General features: G+C 44.9%; 1 protein-coding gene across 1 annotated transcript in view; it reads left to right on the plus strand.

Annotated features, from left to right (window-relative positions):
- Nucleotides 1–3,903: 3,903 nt before the first annotated feature.
- Nucleotides 3,904–19,899, plus strand: part of LOC138286772 (keratin, type II cytoskeletal 8-like) — a 70,191-nt gene continuing 54,195 nt past the window's right edge. Inside the window, exons 1-4 of the mRNA XM_069227271.1 lie at nucleotides 3,904–4,011; nucleotides 7,289–7,384; nucleotides 8,856–9,020; nucleotides 12,283–12,408. Coding sequence (XP_069083372.1) covers nucleotides 7,322–7,384; nucleotides 8,856–9,020; nucleotides 12,283–12,408 — 354 coding nt within the window. The 5' untranslated portion in view covers nucleotides 3,904–4,011; nucleotides 7,289–7,321. The remainder of the gene's footprint in view (nucleotides 4,012–7,288; nucleotides 7,385–8,855; nucleotides 9,021–12,282; nucleotides 12,409–19,899) is intronic.

The following is a 19,899-nucleotide window of genomic DNA, read 5'->3' on the forward strand; positions in this document are numbered from 1 at the left end:
CTGTGGGAGTTCTCCGCATACATAGGTATATGTTTTTGTGGGACAGACAAAACAAAGTAGCTGGAGAATAGGGAATACTTACTACTATATTAGAGTGTCTTTGGAAGCTGTGGGGAGGGGTTGTAAGTCTCCTCCCGCCCTGTCTTTAATTCTTGAAGGTGAGAAGCTATCCTCACAAGGTGAGAACTTTTGTGAGAAAAATGGATGAGGTGGTAATTTGGGATGTGCAAAGTACTAGTGTTCCTTTCAATACTAGATATATCTTCCAAAAATCTGCCAAAATCTTGCAATGGTTTTGTATGTGTAATTTGAATAAATAGCATGCAAGGCATGCCCTCGTGGAGAAAATGCTTGGACTTCAGTGGAGTGGCTTTCCACACTCCTAGGGAAAATGAGCTTGAGTGTTTTGAGCTATGCACCTTAAATTTAACAATTCACAGGGTGGCTACAAGCTCTCTAGAGAACACTTAGCTCTACCTTTTGGTAGCTTGGCTGAGCTCAGGCTTAATTCTGCAACAGGTGTTGGGAGATGCAGGTACCAGCATTTACAAAGTAAAACAGTAAAGCGATACAGGTCGAGAGGTCAAGACAAAGATTATTATAAAAATTGTAAACACTTATAAGTTAAAGCTCATTGAAAGTTTAGCTATAGAAAAAAAGATCATTCTGCTCCTGGACATACGGCCTCGTGAAAAAACTTAGGAGTTAGAAGATATTGTTGAGCTAACTTCACTCAAGCTGAAGCAGGTTCGAGGTGACAACTAAAGGATAGTCGTTGGTCTTATAACACTGCAACACAGCCGGCCAAAGAGACATGCGCACTTTTTGTGCACATAGCCCTCCTCCTGCTCCCTCCCTCCAGCCCTGCCCGCCCCTTCTCCCAGGAAAAATAAAATGATAATAATGCAGCGTTATTGTCATTTTATTTTTCCTTTCCCCCCGATCCAGTGGTGCGATGCTCCTCCACCTTAGCAGAGGAGCTGCCCCTGCCTAGTTATTTCAAGCATAATTTACACGTCATTAAAATGGCAAAATATACAAGTTAGAAAAATTATTTAAATTTGCGCATGGAGTTAGTTTTGAAATTTTCCATGAGTCATTGTGTGTCTATATTTGTTAACTCCCCCACCAATGTTATACCTCTCAGTCTCTGGTAAGGGGAACTGAGTCCCGTCTCAAAAATTAGTGGGGGGCTCTATACACCAACACCCACCCTTGTGCCTGCTGCAGATGCTTTTTATGTGCTGCATTTGTGTTGTGAACCCCGACTGTGTTTGCACTGCGATGGATGTACTAATTTGGCACAGTGCAAAAATGATGTTAAAAAATATTCACACTATTGCTGTCCCATTAATATTATTAGGGCGGTATTTTTGCTGCAAATCAGAGTATCTGCAGATGAATTATTGGAATTGCAAAAACTGGTCCCCCAGGGGGAAGAATAGCCCTTGACTTTCACGGCAGTGGTTGTTTCACAAAAACCCTTCAACTCGGAAAGGTTCATCAAGTATTTCATCCATTTCATTAGACTCAAAAAATTCCAAAATTATACAACTCAAACTCACCCTCAATAGGGCAAAACACTTAATATTAGGTGCTCCTAATAAGTGACAACGCAGTGCAAGTGAATAAAGTGAAATTAAAGTGCATCGGTGTTATTTGCAAGATAATATATACAAATATGGCTAAAATCATGTAGTCTTCTTTGGTACAGGGGTCTAGAATCTACTGACAGTTTCAAGACACAGTCCGCATTTTAATTTATGTCGAAGTTTCAACCCAACCTATGAAACTCATTCAAAAAAGGTCATCATCAGGATGGAATATTGTAGTAGGAAGCCCCTATCAGTACTTCATGACTGTACAATCATCAATAAATCTCCTTCTAAGTCTAACATCTGAAGGCTCAAGGTGCCAGAGGGACCGATGTGACTCCGGAGATTAATCCAAAAACTCCCCTTTTTTCCCTGTGTGGCACAGTTGCTCTCTACTTGCAGCATCTAATTAGGACCGCTTTCTCCCAAATAGTCACAGGGAAAGTATTGACAGACCTTTCCATTGGTCTCCTCCAGAAGACCAATTATTTATAACTGCGGACGAGTTAATGCTCATCTAAGGTTCACCTCCCGGATTGACTCAACTCTTATAGAAACACCTGTTCACGTACCATGCGCGTAGCAGATGCAGACCTCCATCCTTGTATTTGAATTTTCCAAATGCCGAAATGACAGACACCACATTCCCGTTTTTAGCAATTCTACAATTATTTTAGAAAGTGCATTATACAAGGTGATATGAGGGAGGCAGGGAGCCTGTCACAGTCGTCTGGTTAACAGCTGCCTAAATAGTCACAAGCCATTTGTACATATGCTTGTCATGCGCAAATTAGAGGGTTGGTACTTTTTAGGTGTCGACTGCACAGCGCTAGCGCTGTGCTTGCGATATCTATTGTATTTAATATGAATATTAAAAGAGACTTACATCCCACCCCCTCTTGCTTTCAGTGTTTTAATTGGTTCCTGTGCTTGCCACTTACTTTTCCTCCGTTTCTATTGACTGTAGCACTATTTCCTTGCATTTACGGATGCTTGTTCCAAGTGTGTTTGCTCTTTTGTGTCCCGTCGACCAAATGCTGGGTCCATCTACTTTTGTGGAACTATTTTTCTAAGGTTTTGCCTGCACGGCGCTGTGCTTGTGCAATCTATTGTATTGTATATAAATCTTAAAAGGGGCTTACAGCCCGCAACCTTCCTTCCGTGCTTTTCATTGGTGTCATCGAGGATCTTTCTCTTTCTTGTCTCTCCTTCCCCTCCCTCCAGCTTGTCTGTTTCCTCATGACTCCATGACCCTCACCTCTCTTCCCCCACCAAATATAGCAGCTCCGGTAGTTCTGCCTGAGCCACGGCACCTGCCTGGGATCAGGGAAATGAAAGGCCGTAGAACCAAAGGATGGCCAAATGTGATCCTCACCACCCCATTGAAACACAAGCTTTTAGTATATGTGATCTTGTGATCTTGTGCTTGGCCTGTACAACCATGCAGTCCTGTACATGCTAGTGCGCTTGCCTGGATCTCACATGGGCAGCGTTGATAACGTGTGGTATGATGAATTTAACACCTATCTAGTTCTGAGTCTTTAGATTACTTCTTGCTAGGACCATCGTCCCACATTTATTTGGATAGTTATTTAAAAGTGAACATTCTGCAACTCGCACTTGCCTCTGTGACAGTTAAGCACTTGCGTGATAATGTCGAGGGTGCACTGGCAAACCCTTTAGCTGTAGGGAGGTTAACATAGTGGGCCTGCCAGACACTCCAAAAGCATTCTCTGACGGTTTGATTTCAGTTGGACATAGATAATGGCAGCAGCAGTTTCAGAGTGTGGGCGGAGGGGCCCTGTCCTTCTGATCACATGGGTTATGGATGGTAATTGCACAAAGCAATTAGTATCCACTGCCTTAGCCTGCCAGTCCATTCTCCAAGAAGGTGGTGTCAGGCATTTTTAATGAGGCACACGAGGTAGTGCGCATGTGCCAGTTCTATGGTGGCAGCAGCAAATATTAAACTGCATATGGGCTGCCATGCTGCCAGCCCTGTGTGCAATACTTGGGGGTCTCTAGGGACCACCCACTAATGATGCTATAAAAGTCGTATTCTGAAGCAACCCCGGGCGTGTCCATTATCAGCCCTGTACTCCCGGGGCTCCTTGTCAGTTATTTACAGGTGCCTCTCACCACTCCTCCCTTTCCCAAGTCATCACAGCGTGACGAGTTAAGAGAGGGAGGGGTTACAGCCTTTGGAGGAGGGGTAGACCTCACAGGGTCATGAGACTGAAATAATGACTGTGAGGATTGGACACTGCACATGCTTCTGCGTCGTGCATCTCTTTAGAACATTCCAGCAGGTAGGGATTTCACGAGCCGCTGACTCATAGACAAGAAGCGCGGCAGACTGTAGGTGTGTAATACATCCTGTGCAGCGCAAAGCCAACCGGACAACAAGACTGTAGAGGTAAGTGTTGTGGACTTCTCTTCGTGGTTGGACTCACACCTCTTCGTATTGTATCTCTTCCCCCCTTACCTCTTTTCCTACCTCGCCCCTCTTTTCCTCCCTCCCTCTGTCCCTTCTCTTTACGTTTCCTTTTCTCTTTGTACTCGCCCCTTCGCTCCCTTCTCCTTTTGTCACTACTTGCTCTGTCTTTCTCGCTGGTAGAAAGAGAGGGAGAGCAAAATGCACCGCAGGGAATATATTAGGCACTTTCTGTGCCTTTAACGGCATAAGCATTGTAAATTCTGCCTGGATGAGAATGCTTCTTAAAGTCATTTATCCCGGGTGTGCGTTCTGTGTCTACAAAGCAAGTCACCTAACTAAATTAAATTAGGCAACTTGCTTTCTAGACGCAGCACGTACATATTTCTGAAATGTATTCTTTTATCCTGGACCTATGTTTTATGTCTACAAAGCAAGTTTACAATATAGTAGGCAACTTCCTTTCTGGACACAGAACGTATGTACTGGATAAACATGTTTTCAATAATATGGTCTTAGTTACTTCTCATTCTAGCAGAACTTATAATGCTGCCTGCTAGCATTAGCACTGCTCTGTGGGCTGGACTGAGAGGCCAGGACAATGACAATAGATGACAATATAGTCAAACAGCCTTTTCACCCACTGGCAAGCACTGTGAGAAATGTGCACTGTCTGCAGCCTGAATTCTCAATCCTGACCTCCTATAAACACCTGAAAATGGCTCATCTGAAAGTAGACATACAGGTGAGCCAACAAAATATATGAAGCCAAGACTCTGCCTTGGCTCTTAGAGCCCTGCACAAAACCAGCGCTCAAATGTTTTCTGTGTAAATCATTAAAAAAAACATAATTTACAATATTATTATATCCCTTCAAAATTCAAAAAACTGTATTTGCTTAACATGTGGAGGCTTTGGCATTAATAAATCACGTTAACTTGGCCATGTGGTGCTAATTTATCAGTGAGAGTAAGGTGAGTCAGTGTCTTGTCTCTGGTGTTGAATGATGCAAGCTTAACAAGGATTTTACTTAATTACTATAGATTTTATTGAGGGGGTGCACAGTGCGTCATCAAAAGCGACGGTGCTGTATAATAGGGTTGGCATCAATTTCAAGTTGAATATTGTAAGCGCTTGCAAGATCACTGTTGGATAATTGTTTTAGTGACTTAGTGGTATTGAAGTCTTCCTTCCGCCTGTTTTCTATATGTGCAAACCAAGTTAGATTGTTATCAACTGTTACCCCTAAGTAGTTCTATGAGTTTGCTTCTTCGATACATGACTTGCCAATAACCAATTTCAAGCCTTTTCTGAGCTTTCCAAAACTCATTGTTTTTGTTTGATCAAGATTTACCCTTAGATCATCAATATGGTTAAATTCTTCAATTCTTGTTACATGATTTTGGTGGCCGATGGCTGTTAATGACCGTAGTATGATGTCATGGGCACAGGCTAAAAAGGAAATGGGCTGATTTCCCAGTTTTGAAACAAGACCACCAGGGTGATATAGATATGATGTTAACTGAGATATATATATAATGAAAAAAGAAGAGCTGCTAATATACAGATTTCTTTATAGCCATTATTCATAACCATTCTAGTTAGTGCAAAGAGTGTTGTTGGGCTCTCAGCCAGATTTATCAATTATTTCAGAAATCTTTATTTGACACTGAATTTGAAATTAGAGCACAACATTTATGGATTTTAGTGGGTTATCTACTAAGATGTTGTGTGGACACTGCAAAGACGCGCATAGCATTGAATTGATGTACTATTATAAAAGCATCTGGGCAGAGTTCACATTGCACAACACCACTTGAGCACACACTCACCGCTTAGTGAATTTAGGCTAGAGCTGCAAGCCATATTTAATCATATCACTAGACCTTTTTTTTATTTAATGAATTATTATAGGCTTGGCACATCAGACACCCTATAGTTCGGTAGATATCTCTGTCTTATGCATCCCAAAAGGAAAATCTAAAATATTTCTTTCTCAGCCATGTGAGCGCAATGATTACTTTGTCTTACTGCCAGTATTTGCTTGATAGATAAATGTACCATGTTCAGGGTGTGGTCTAGTCCCACTTGCAGAGGCATTTTAATACCATCTCTGCAGAACATATGGGCTACATAAAATTAGATTTTGCAAATAGAAATTACCAAATCCCCAGTCGAGGGTCACTCCTTCCTGTGTAGAGCTGAGGTGCTTTGCACTTCAAACAGTACTACAATGATTAATAATCCTGCACTACTGCAGATACACACAATCACGTGGCAGACTCAGTATCAAAGGCATGCTTTCACACTGTGTAAATCCTGCCCAGACTTTAGACTAGGCTAGTAGATTGGATTTACAGATTAATGCTAAAATTAGGTATAACAAGGGGATTACAATTAGGTTAAGGTTGCAACTAGAATTAGGAATATTTAGGTTTGTGTTAAGCACTTTAATTCTATAAACTTTTGTTTCTGCAGTTCTTTGAATCCAAGTGTAATGTTTGGTCTTATTATGTATTGGGTTGGGTCAAATGTCCCACATCTATCTGGGCAGCAGATTATTAGAAGATGTGCTATCGAATGAATGTTGTCCTACTGCCTTTTACAGGTAGTAATTTCATGATGATACAAGAAAAAATAATTGAGGTGTCTCTGCTTGGGGCAGCCATGGTATGTTAGGACTCTTGAAGGGACCAGGATGTTCCTTATCAATTACGGTGAAGATGCCCCTTGAAGAAAAGTCATTTCAGCTTATTTTGGAAGCCGAGGAGCCAAGCAATGATTCTGATTTGTGGTGGGATACTATTCCAGAGCCTGAATCCTTGGTGCATGGGTTTGCCTTCTGTTCTTTTCCTCTTTGCATCTCATAATTTCCATTTTGGTGATGTTGAAGGTCTGTTTATCTTGTTGGCCGCCTGAAAAGAAATTTGTATAAGCAAGGTGAGTTGGTGTCTTGGATGTCACTTTACTATATACGTCACAGCACCTCTTGAAGGTCATGCAGGCATGTTAGCAGATGCCTTTGTAGTTCTATCACCAGGGGGTGGTCAGATCATACTTACTTACTTAGAACTTTGAATCAGATGGTAGTGGGCAGAAAGCTCTTCAGTGAAGCCAGGTAAGAGGCAAGGGTGTTTGCTAGCATGGTGTTGCCAAGGTAGAGGATAGAAAGGACCAAGGTATATAGTTTTTTTGAAGCCCACCAAAGAAATAAAAATGAAAGTTTATTGCCTTCCTATAATCTTATTTTCCTGTTCAGGATCCTGCCAACACTTATCTGCACAGAGTGGACATGGAGTCGAAGCTCAACAGCATAAGTTATGTTATTAAATCCCTGAAGCAGCTCTACCAAGAGGTCAGTAGTAGAGAAAGGTATTGTTGTTTTACGTTAGTCACTTGTACACCATGTAAACTTTTAATTGATGTATAACATGATTTCTGAGATCCATGTCAGTAGGTGGACACCCAATGGCTTGGCTCCTGCCCTGTGTTTTGCAATCAGCATTTCAAAGGGGATAATCCTCAAAGGTGTCTTACGGGGCTTCTTCACCTGGATGTGCACCTAAAGAGGTTTCATTTTGGTGAAACAGAGGTTGAAGGACATGGTCTGTTACACAGGAAGGAATGGTGATCTGGAATTTATTTAACAGAACTATTGCATCAACAAGTCAAGGGCTCTTCACTGTTTGCAGGTCCTCTCTTTCAGGGAATGGATTAAAACATTTTCTTTTTGCGCTTGCAACAGATGCTCAGAAATAGCATGATCTGCTCATGTACTTTTCAGATCCTGATTCATTAAGTGCGTGAGTGTAGTTAAATTGTAGTTTTCTATGTTGTAAAGAAATTGGCTTTGTGAATTTGGTAAATCGTCGGGGTAGGCGTACACATGCATCTGTGAGGATTTTTGACTTTGAGATTAAGAAACAAAGAAGTTCACTTTTAGTCCCTCTTTGTAACTTACTGAGAGATTAAGACAGTCTTATCATTGAATGGTGTGTAACAAATAATTCTGGAAACTTGTAGTCATATTCAGGAGCCCCTTGCACTGCTGGTGCATTACTTTTTATATGGGAAAAAGTGACACACCTGCAGCACAAGGCTTGTAAAGAAGCCCCTTAGAGTTCTGTCTCATTTTAAAATGAATCTTCGTGATGCCAGACACTGTAAAATCTTTTTACCATTTTGTGTTTATTTCAAAATGTGTATCTTTTTTTACCTGAATAAACTATTCTGAAGGTAAGGCCATATCATAGTGCAACCAGCAGCTGGAACCAGGAGGATCTTTAAAAAAACGTAAAGTTAAGTGACTGCTTTAGAGATGAGTGGTTATGAAACATTTGCAGGTGTCTGAAGACATTCTAAATGTGAACTCATTGCAGATGGAATTTCTCTCACCACACTATGCCTACCATGGAGAATGTTCCAACCTTGGATTCTGCTGTACGTTTTCTTCTCTCTCTGCACATCAGAATACTTTTAATTTCCAAATAGCTTGCAATCAGGGCTTACATCTCAAATCTGGTTGAAACCTATCACTGAGTATCTTTGTGGCTTAATCGAGTTATAGCTGTTATTTCTTGTGCCTTGTGTCTACTCTGGTTGGGTTCTTTCAACTTTTCTTCAGTCTGTCCCTCATCCCTTAAGGAAAGCTAGATTGTGGAAGCCCAGACACAGCCATACAACTGGGTCTCTTGAGAGAAAAGAAGAGATGACTCCATACTATGTCTGGGTCCAGTGCTGCGCATCTAGAGCATATGCCCCTTCTAAAACTGCTGATGGTCTACTATTATCTGAGCTCTTGTACTTTGCTTTCTTTTCTTCCATAGGAGATGAAAGAGCTTGAGTCTTTGATTCACAACGCCCAGATCTCGGTGGTGGTGGACAACAGCCTCGAGCCTGAGATGAAGCACATCATGGCAGACGTGAAGACCCAGTACCAGGCCATGGCCGACAAGAGCCAGCAGGAGGCTGAGCATTGGTACAAAAGCAAGGTGTGTGCCATTGTCATGAGCCAAATAGAATTTTGCAAATTAATTGTTATCATCCTGCAGAAACAGAAGCACTTGATCATTTGCAACTGAAGGGCGTTGCAAAGTTCTGAAGCAGTTTAACACCTGAGCAAAGCTGGAGCCTGCAGCTGTGAGTAAGCAAACAATTTGGTGTTACCAAGAAGGCTCCAAGTCAAATAATGCTGACTCAGCATCTAACAGGCAGAACCTAAAACCCTTATTATAATTAACCTACCCTTCTCTTCCCTAAACGTTTTCCTTATTAGGTTCTTTTGCTGTCACCTTTTCTTTCTATGCATTCAGCTTTTTACTCTAAACCTTCTCCTTAATCATCTTTTCCCAATTTCTCTGTTTCTCTCTTTTTCTCTGTTGATCACTGTACCTTTTCTATTTTGTTCTCTCGTTCTGACGTTGGGACACATCATCTACTCCGTCATTAACTCAACCAGTCACTTTTTTCCTCTGTGTCAGATTCTTTAACTTGTTTCTCTTCTTAAACTACTGGTCCTTTTTCTCCTTTGTCTACATTATTTCCTCATGCTCCTCCTTCACTTCATCTTCTTATTCCTGATGAATCGTGTTTTCAGTGGACTACAGTACCTCAGTTTTAGAAGTTTTCCCATGCTTGTCAGATCTCTGAAATGCACCTCCAACATATCTTCCCATGCACACTCGAACTAAAGTCAATGTGTCCTACACAAAAGAACACCTCGCTGCTTCTTGATACCCCGCTTACCACGGAGAACCTCAGTCTCTGGTCTGGTCAATGCTAGAATTTGATGACTCTACCCTACCCCTGATATCAGTCCCACACATTCTTTCATGGACAAAAAGCTCTAAACCCTGGATTTCAGGATATTTCTAAACCTCAGGTGCTGGCAACCAACCTCACTTACTCAGTGGTCACCCAGCTCATGTCCTCCATCCTCTAAGGTCCAACCCCTCAACTTAACATTGCTTGTATTGTCATTCCAGTATTTGGAACCAAGCATGGACCTAGTGTAAAGGGCCAGTTTGTGGTCACCATACCTGTGATTCGCACAATCATATGGTTTGCAACAGCAAAATGACCTTTTGTTATGTACAAAATTCATTTTGCACTTCGGTAAGAGGTAATTGAATCACAAAATAGATAAAAAAAACACAAGGGGCATGTTTGGGGCATCCCTTCCAAAAGTGATATTTTTTGTTGTGTGTCATTGCTTTGAGGCTAAAATCCAGTCTCAAAACACTGGCATTTTACTGACACTTCACCCATTGGCAAATGAGAAGGGGTTTCTTAGGGACCCTGCCCCTTTTGTAAATGTTTAAAAAAACTGTTTGTTGGGGAGTAGGAAGTGGTCCAAAGGAACGCTCAAACAAAAAAAAAACATATTTTTAAATGCAGTGTGTTCATTTAAAGGAAAATCGGGTTGCATTGAAAAAAAGACGACAGTATTTAAGACATGATCACAAACACAGTGGTCTGCTGACCCCAGCGGGCCACCATACCTGTGATAGCATCCAATCATAGTGAGTTGCAATATTTGACTGGCCTGATGGATATTGATGTGGTAGGTAAGATTACAAACTATTACTACTTCTGAATTTTGTAAACAGACCTATCAGAGCATAGGAAGGTTTGCAAAATTCCTTTCCATTCGCAAAAAGTTGTGCACAATTTTCAAAAACATTTTGACAATGGAAAGTTTGTACATCAGGGCCGATGTTCCTAAAATTTGCAATGTTTTGCCCTTTATTTTCTGGCTCATTCAGTCAGACCTGCGTTAGAAGAAATAGTTCCGGTGAGCTTCTTCTGTCTCACTGTGCAGTACAGGACTTTATCACAGAAGTTTACATACAGTAAAATCTCTGGACTTGCAGGTGTACTCTGAAAAGCACAATCTTTTTATCTGCAATAATTCTTAGGAAAGCCTCAGCATAGGGTGTAATTGAGAGTTGAATATTAACAGGAAATCCCCATATTTCAGGAGGAAGTGCAGCATTCGAAGGAAAATTCAGAGTGGAATTCTGCCATAATACTCTTGTAGTGGAGGAAATTCAGATTCAGTACTTCCTCCAGAAATTTGAGGACTTCACGTTGCCACCACCTCTAAATTAAGCCCATGGAGTCACAGACTGAAGAAACATCCTTTTATATGTAACTTTGTGAACCAAAGACGCATATCTGTCAAAGAAGTGCAAAGGTTCAGAGATTCAAAGACAGTTCACCAATGTGATGCCTTTGACCTTCATCCAGATCTTGAACAATAAAGTTGTTTGGAAGAGCAAAGCTGCCAACCAGCCCATGCCATGAGGATCAGTGACTTTCAGCTAGTCTTAGGGGATGCCTAGGGTTCACCAATTTAGAGTTGGAGATACTGTTAACAACTGGTGGAGCCCTCTCCTAATCTGCATTGATTAATCACTGGCAGAGGCCCATCTGCCATGGGGGTGTCACCTGTGGTGTATCCAGTGGCCCAACCTACTTAGTGTAGTGCACCCATCAAAGATTGTCCTATCCACATGCATACACATAGAACCCAAGAAGGAAAAACCAACAATAACCCTTCTATGCAGGTAGATAGCTACCTGCATGTCAGCAACATTGTTTTTTTGTTTCTCGGAAACAACCCTTCACTATGGGGTCTTAATTGGGAGAAAAAAATGCTAAATGGACCATGGCAAGATGTCTGCCTACCTGACATTAATTTCTGACAAAAGAGCTGCCAGTGTATCAGTCAATGCACTTTTATCAGGAATGATACATCAATGGGCCTGAAAATTGTAAATATTTTAAATAGTGTTGGCAGTCAGTCACAGGGTGAGCAGAGACAGGTCTCCACCTCCACCCCCTGGCAGCCTAAGTGGACCACCCACTGGAATTTAAACAACCCCATTCGTTTAGAGCTAATCACTCTCTGCATTGTGGGACTTGCAGTTTCAGCTTTCCAAGGATAACTACACGTCTTATTGGCTGGAAAGCCAGAACTATGTAACTAGCATCCAAAATATTTCCCACAAATGCCCCTGCTCTCATGAGCTCACAATGTTATATAATACCATGAACAATCAAGAGAATTTAGAAGACATTTTTATTAACTGTCCCTTTCTCAAATATGCCATCTTCCGCTACATAAAGAGATCAATTTGGAAAAGATTGTACGGAAGACATCGATTGGGTCTCCTCCAGCTAGACACATTTGGTTCAGTGCTACATACAGATACATGATTACTAAATAACCTTGCTGTATTTGTTTTCTAGCTTGATGACTTGGCCAACCAGGCCAGAAGGCACAATGATGAACTTAAAAATGTCAAGAGTGAGATTTCAGACCTTACCCGTCAAATTCAGAGGATGAACGGAGACATTGAAGTCTTGAAAAGTCAGGTAAGGACAAGAGGTGGTAACAGGAGTAAAAGAAATCAGAGATCGTTTGCAGGATGGAAACAGTGGAGGGCATCTATGCACTGGAGCTGAGGAGGTAGGAAAGAGATTCAGATGTGCTGACGATGCTGTATCCGAGGAGACACATTGTGAGATGACAGGGGTTGGGGAGTAGACAGTCATTCAGGATGGTAGAAGGGTGGAAGGGCAGAGACACATTGAGTACACAAGATAAAAGAAGGGCAGAAATGCAGTGGTGTTACGGGAAGAGAAAAGTGGCAGAGATGCATTTGAGCTAGTGAAGGGAACTGCCATTTGGCCGCCACGCGGTCAAAATAGCGCTGCCCCCATTCCAACATTCCCGCTGGGCCGGCGGGCGCTAACCAAGTTAGCGCCCGCCGGCCCAGCGGGAATGAGGGCCGCAACACAGGAGCCGGCTCCGAATGGAGCCGGCGGTGTTGCGGCGGTGCGACGGGTGCAGTTGCACCCGTCGCGCTTTTCACTGTCTGCTAAGCAGACAGTGAAAAGCTTCATGGGGCTCTGTTAGGGGGCCCCTGCACTGCCCATGCCAGTGGCATGGGCAGTGCAGGGGCCCCAGGACACCCCTTACCGCCAGCCTCTTCCTGGCGGTGAAAACCGGCAGAAACAGGCTGGCGGTACGGGGGTCAGAATCCCCAGGGCAGCGCTGCTTGCAGCGCTGCCCTGGCGGATTCTCCCAGCCGGGGCAAAACCGGCGGAGAACCGCCGGCCCCGGCTGGGCGACCGCAGCTGTACCGCCGCGGTCAGAATGACTATTGAAGCACCGCCAGCCTGTTGGCAGTGCTTCCGTCATTCGTGACCCTGGTGGTCCATGACCGCCAGGGTCAGAATGACCCCCATAGTGAGGATAAAGGGAATAGACGAAGTATAGAGATGTATTTATTTAATTTGTTTTGTGATATGCCAGCATGGTGGGTTACTACCAGTTTATATTTAGAGCACATTGCCTATGAAGGAGCAGAGGTGAGTACAAAGGTGAAGGCGAGTGATTTTTACTGTTATTTGTCATTTGTATAGCACTTCTCTAGTACTAGTGTAGTCTTGTGGAGTTGTAGCCCTCTCTGATTTTTTTGCAGTCGAAGTTAGCATGCTTTAGTCCTGCCTGATTGGGTGCAGCTGAAGCGAGCATACCTAATCCCTATCTGATTGGGTGCAGCTGAAGCGAACATACCTAGACCATGTCTGAATGGAAGCAGCCAAAGCGAGCATGCTTTTGCACCGTCTGATTAGTTGCAGCTGAAGCAAGCATGCCTTAGCCCTGTCTGATTAGGTGCAGCTGAAGTAAGCATGCCATAGTCTTGTCTTACCCCAGTCTGACTGAGTGCATCTGAAGGGAGCAAGCCTTACCCCTTTCTGATTGAATGCAGCTGAAACAAGCATGCCTTAGCCTTGTCTGATAAGTTGCAGATCAAGCTAGCATGCCTTATCCCAGTCTGACTGAGTACAGCTGGAGTGAGCATGTCGTAGCCCTGGCCCTGTCTGACTGAGTGCAGCTGCAACGGGCAATCCTTAACCCTTTCTGATTGAATGCAGCTGAAACAAGCATGCCTTAGCCTTGCCATATTAATTGCAGGTCAAGCTGGAATGACTTACACCAGTCTGATTGAGTACAGCTGGAGTGAGTATGTCTTCGCCCTATCCCTGTCTGATTGGGTGCAGCTGAAGTGGGCATGCCTTAGCCTTCTGTGATTAGGTGCCATTGAAATGATCATGCCGTAGAGATACTCTGGTGATGGGGAGCAGAGGAGGGGTACCGATAGGCTGGAGATCACAGAAGTGGGCCCAATACACAGAGGCCCTCATTATGACATTGGCGGTAAGTCCCGCTTACCGCCATGCTGACTGCCCCCAACATACCGCTGGCGCGGTGGATTACCGCTGGCCCTATCATGATACACACATAGCAATCCGTCACTATACACCAACACACACAAGTCTGCCAGCCCAAAGGTCAGTGATAAAGTGGCGGTATCCAAACCCACACCATTACGCCAACAGAACTACACCCACCGCATTATGACCCATGAATCACTGCGGTGGACATTCAACCGCGGTAAACCATTGGCGGTACACACCGCCTCGCTCAAAATACACACACATATACAAAACAACACTATATTGGACAATTCAAACTGCACACACCTGACACATACACACACCACACCCACACACCCACGCAACTATAAAACACACACACACTACCCACAACCCTTTACGACTAAAATAATTGCCAACTGAGAGAGATAGACCAAGAGCACCCACAGAACCAGAGCCACATAAAACCCTCACCCATACACCATCCACGCACCTTACAGCATACACCCCGACACATCACCCCACACACCCTCACCCACACCACTCACACTACACCCATGGCACCACAAAGGCACCCCAGGTTCTCAGAGGAGGAGCTAAGGGTCATGGTAGAGGAAATCATCCGGGTAGAGCCGCAGCTATTCGGCTCACAGGTGCAGAAGACACCCATTGCTAGGAAGAAGGAGCTATGGTGGAGAATCGTGGACAGGGTCAACGCCGTAGGACAGCACCCCAGAACAAGCGATGACATCAGGAAGAGTTGGAACGACCTACAGGGGAAGGTGCGTTCCGTGGTAGCAAGACACCAGATAGCACCCCCACCATCTCCCCCACAAATAACAACATGGGAGGAGCAAGTCTTGGCAATCATGCATCCTGAGGACCTGGCAGGAGTAGAAGGAGGACTGGACTCTGGTAAGTCAAATCTTTATTATTAACACCCGCCCTACCTGCATGCCATCACAAACCCCCACCCGTACCCTCACCCCCATCAGTCCACCACCAAACATACACCCCACCATCACAACCCACCCACCCCAATACCAAGCCCTGCACGTAACACCAATGCACGGACCCCCATCACAGACCTACATGGACACCCATCACTAAAGCATGCACACTAGAGACAATCACCTATCCCACCAAATGACTACTGTTAGAAATTGGGTTTCTGGTTGGCTTGGGTATGAACCTCAGACAGGCAGAACTTACCTGTAGGAGGCTGGACTGGCTTGTAGTGAGTACCAAGGGGTACTTGCACCTTGCACCAGACCCAGTTATCCCTTATTAGTGTATAGGGTGTCTAGCAGCTTAGGCTGATAGATAATGGTAGCTTAGCAGAGCAGCTTAGGCTGAACTAGGAGACGTGTGAAGCTACTACAGTACCACCTAGTGTCATATGCACAATATCATAAGAAAACACAATACACAGTTATACTAAAAATAAAGGTACTTTATTTTTATGACAATATGCCAAAGTATCTTAGAGTGTACCCTCAGTGAGAGGATAGGAAATATACACAAGATATATATACACAATAGCAAAAATATGCAGTATAGTCTTAGAAAACAGTGCAAACAATGTATAGTTACAATAGGATGCAATTGGGAAACATAGGGATAGGGGCAACACAAACCATATACTCCAGAAGTGGAATGCGAACCACGAATGGACCCCAAACCTATGTGACCTTGTAGAGGGTCGCTGGGACTATTAGAAAATAGTGAGAGTTAGCAAAATAACCCTCCCCAAGACCCTGAAAAGTGAGTGCAAAGTGCACCAAAGTTCCCCTAAGGACAAAATAGTCGTGTTAGAGGGAGAATGCAAGGAAAACACAAATCAGCAATGCAACAACGATGGATTCCTGTCTGAAGGTACCTGTGGAGCAAGGGGACCAAGTCCAAAAGTCACAAGCAGCTCGGAGATGGGCAGATGCCCAAGAAATGCCAGCGGTTGGTGCAAAGAAGCTCTTACTAGGCTGAAGAACTGTGAATACTGCAGGAACGACAAGGGCTAGAGACTTCCCCTTTGGAGGATCGATCCCCCACGCCTTGGAGAGTCGTGCAGAAGTGTTTTCCCGCCGGATGGACGCCAACAAGCCTTGCTACACGCAAATCGTGCGTTTGGCGTTTTTGGACGCTGCTGGGGCCCAGGAGGGACCAGGAGGTCGCAAATTGGACCTGCAGAGAGAGGGGACGTCGAGCAAGACAAAGAGCCCTCACTGAAGCAGGTAGCACCCGGAGAAGTGCCAGAAACAGGCACTACGAGGATGCGTGAAACGGTGCTCGCCGAAGTTGCACAAAGGAGTCCCACGTCGCCGGAGACCAACTTAGAAAGTCGTGCAATGCAGGTTAGAGTGCCGTGGACCCAGGCTTGGCTGTGCACGAAGGATTTCCGCCGGAAGTGCACAGGGGCCGGAGAAGCTTGCAAAGTCGCGGTTCCCAGCAATGCAGCCCAGCGAGGTGAGGCAAGGACTTACCTCCACCAAACTTGGGCTGAAGAGTCACTGGACTGTGGGGGTCACTTGGACGGTGTCGCTGGATTCGAGGGACCTCGCTCGTCGTGCTGAGAGGAGACCCAAGGGACCGGAGATGCAGCTTTTTGGTGCCTGCGGTTGCAGGGGGAAGATTCCGTCGACCCACGGGAGATTTCTTCGGAGCTTCTGGTGCAGAGAGGAGGCAGACTACCCCCACAGCATGCACAAGCAGGAAAACAGTTGAGAAGGCGGCAGGATCAGCGTTACAGAGTTGCAGTAGTCGTCTTTGCTACTATGTTGCAGGTTTGCAGGCTTCCAGCGCGGTCAGCGGTCGATTCCTTATCAGAAGGTGAAGAGGGAGATGCAGAGGAACTCGGCTGAGCTCATGCATTCGTTATCTAAAGTTTCCCCAGAGACAGAGACCCTAAATAGCCAGAAAAGAGGGTTTGGCTACCTAGGAGAGAGGAAAGGCTACTAACACCTGAAGGAGTCTATCACAAGGAGTCTCTGACGTCACCTGGTGGCACTGGCCACTCAGAGCAGTCCAGTGTGCTAGCAGCACCTCTGTTTCCAAGATGGCAGAGGTCTGGAGCACACTGGAGGAGCTCTGGACACCTCCCAGGGGAGGTGCAGGTCAGGGGAGTGGTCACTCCCCTTTCCTTTGTCCAGTTTCGCGCCAGAGCAGGGGCTAAGGGGTCCCTGAACCGGTGTAGACTGGCTTATGCAGAATTGGGCACCTCTGTGCCCAACAAAGCATTTCCAGAGGCTGGGGGAGGCTACTCCTCCCCTGCCTTCACACCATTTTCCAAAGGGAGAGGGTGTCACACCCTCTCTCAGAGGAAGTTCTTTGTTCTGCCATCCTGGGCCAGGCCTGGCTGGACCCCAGGAGGGCAGATGCCTGTCTGAGGGGTTGGCAGCAGCAGCAGCTGCAGTGAAACCCCAGGAAGGGCAGTTTGGCAGTACCAGGGTCTGTGCTACAGACCACTGGGATCATGGAATTGTACCAACAATGCCAGGATGGCATAGAGGGGGCAATTCCATGATCATAGACATGTTACATGGCCATATTCGGAGTTACCATGGTGAAGCTACATATAGGTAGTGACCTATATGTAGTGCACGCGTGTAATGGTGTCCCCGCACTCACAAAGTTCAGTGAATTGGCTCTGAACAATGTGGGGGCACCTTGGCTAGTGCCAGGGTGCCCTCACACTAAGTAACTTTGCACCTAACCTTTACCAGGTAAAGGTTAGACATATAGGTGACTTATAAGTTACTTAAGTGCAGTGTAAAATGGCTGTGAAATAACGTGGACGTTATTTCACTCAGGCTGCAGTGGCAGGCCTGTGTAAGAATTGTCAGAGCTCCCTATGGGTGGCAAAAGAAATGCTGCAGCCCATAGGGATCTCCTGGAACCCCAATACCCTGGGTACCTCAGTACCATATACTAGGGAATTATAAGGGTGTTCCAGTAAGCCAATGTAAATTGGTAAAAATGGTCACTAGCCTGTTAGTGACAATTTGAAAGTAATGAGAGAGCATAACCACTGAGGTTCTGGTTAGCAGAGCCTCAGTGAGACAGTTAGGCACCACACAGGGAACATATACATGCACACCTATGAGCACTGGGGCCCTGTGTGACAGGGTCCCAGTGACACATACATATAGGCCACAAACCTATGAGCACTGGGGTCCTGACTAGCAGGATCCCAGTGACACATAACAACCATACTGAAAACATGGTGTTTTCACTATGAGCACTGAGGCCTGGCTATCAGGATCCCAGTGAGACAGTGAAAACAGTGACAAACATCCTGACATACACTCACAAACAGGCCAAAAGTGGGGGTAACAAGGCTAGAAAGAGGCTACCTTCTCACACAACCCCCCCCCAAACGAAGGACAATAAGGCTAACCTTGGCCAGTTGAGACTTTATTGTCTAAGTGGTGATAAGTAGAGAGTAGCTCTGCAATAGACTGGTTACTCCCTTTATCATCCACTATATGGTTACTTCCCCGTGGGGATGTAAACCACCCTGTTTGAAGTTTTTTAGCTAACCAACAATGTGAAGATGTATTTTCAGAGTTTCTATCAGTAAGTTTTAGTTTAGAGCAGTGGGAATTATCCACTGAACCTATTTGTAATGATGGAAATGCCAGACAGGGATGCTGTCTCAGTAAAGCCATAGCTGGACAAAAACTTTGTCCATTTGGCTGGAAGAGAGAACAGGGATGCTGTTTCTCTTGAGTTGGAGCAGGGCAGGGATGCTGTCCTATGAGCTCCACACTAGGGCAGGGATGCTGTCCTAAGTGTTGTGAGGCAGTACAGGGTTTCTGCACTAAAGTTTCTCTGGGAGGGTTGGAGGGATGCTCCATGTTAACTAAAATGGTGCTCTTTTCGTCACCAATGTTAGTTATCCCACAGAGAGGTACTTCTACCTCAGGGAGTCCAGCTATGCCAGCTGATGATTCCCTTGGAACAGGTGCCACCCCAGGAGAGGTTTCTCCCACCACAGGAATAGTATCCTGAATGGTAGGGTGGTTAGGGGATACTGTGATACCCTTTTTACCTGTTGATGGAGAGGGATCCTGAGTTTTCAGGCCTTCTCTCCTTTGCTTTTTCATTTCACTTGAAATGAGAGGGAACAATTCCTCAGGGATGCCCAGCATGGCTGCATGGGCATAAAACTCTACATCAGCCCAACCTGAGGCCTCTAGGTCATTACCTAAGAGACAGTCTACAGGTAAGCTAGGTGATACCACCACCTGCTTAGGGCCAGTAACTCCACCCCAACTAAACTGAATTATAGCTAAGGGAAGAAACTTAGTGGAGTTATGGACATCAATAATTTTATACTGTTGTCCAATGATGTGTTGTTCAGGAGGCACTAGGTTTTCAGTCACCAAAGTGAAACTGGCACCTGTGTCCCTGTAGGCCAAGGCCTCAACACCATTTATTGAAACTGTCTGCCTGTACTTATCCATTGTAAGGGGACAAGCAGCCAGTGTGGCAAGGCCAATGCCACTAGGTGTGACAGAAACTGTCTTGGGACTGATTACATCAGTTTCCACTATGGACCCATAAGTGAACCCAACTACACCCTTTGCTTGACTGTTGCCAGCAGTCCCACCACTAGTACCACTACTGCTAGGGGCACTAGAG

Source organism: Pleurodeles waltl, chromosome 3_2 (genome assembly GCF_031143425.1).
Source record: "Pleurodeles waltl isolate 20211129_DDA chromosome 3_2, aPleWal1.hap1.20221129, whole genome shotgun sequence".
Lineage (NCBI taxonomy): Eukaryota > Metazoa > Chordata > Amphibia > Caudata > Salamandridae > Pleurodeles > Pleurodeles waltl.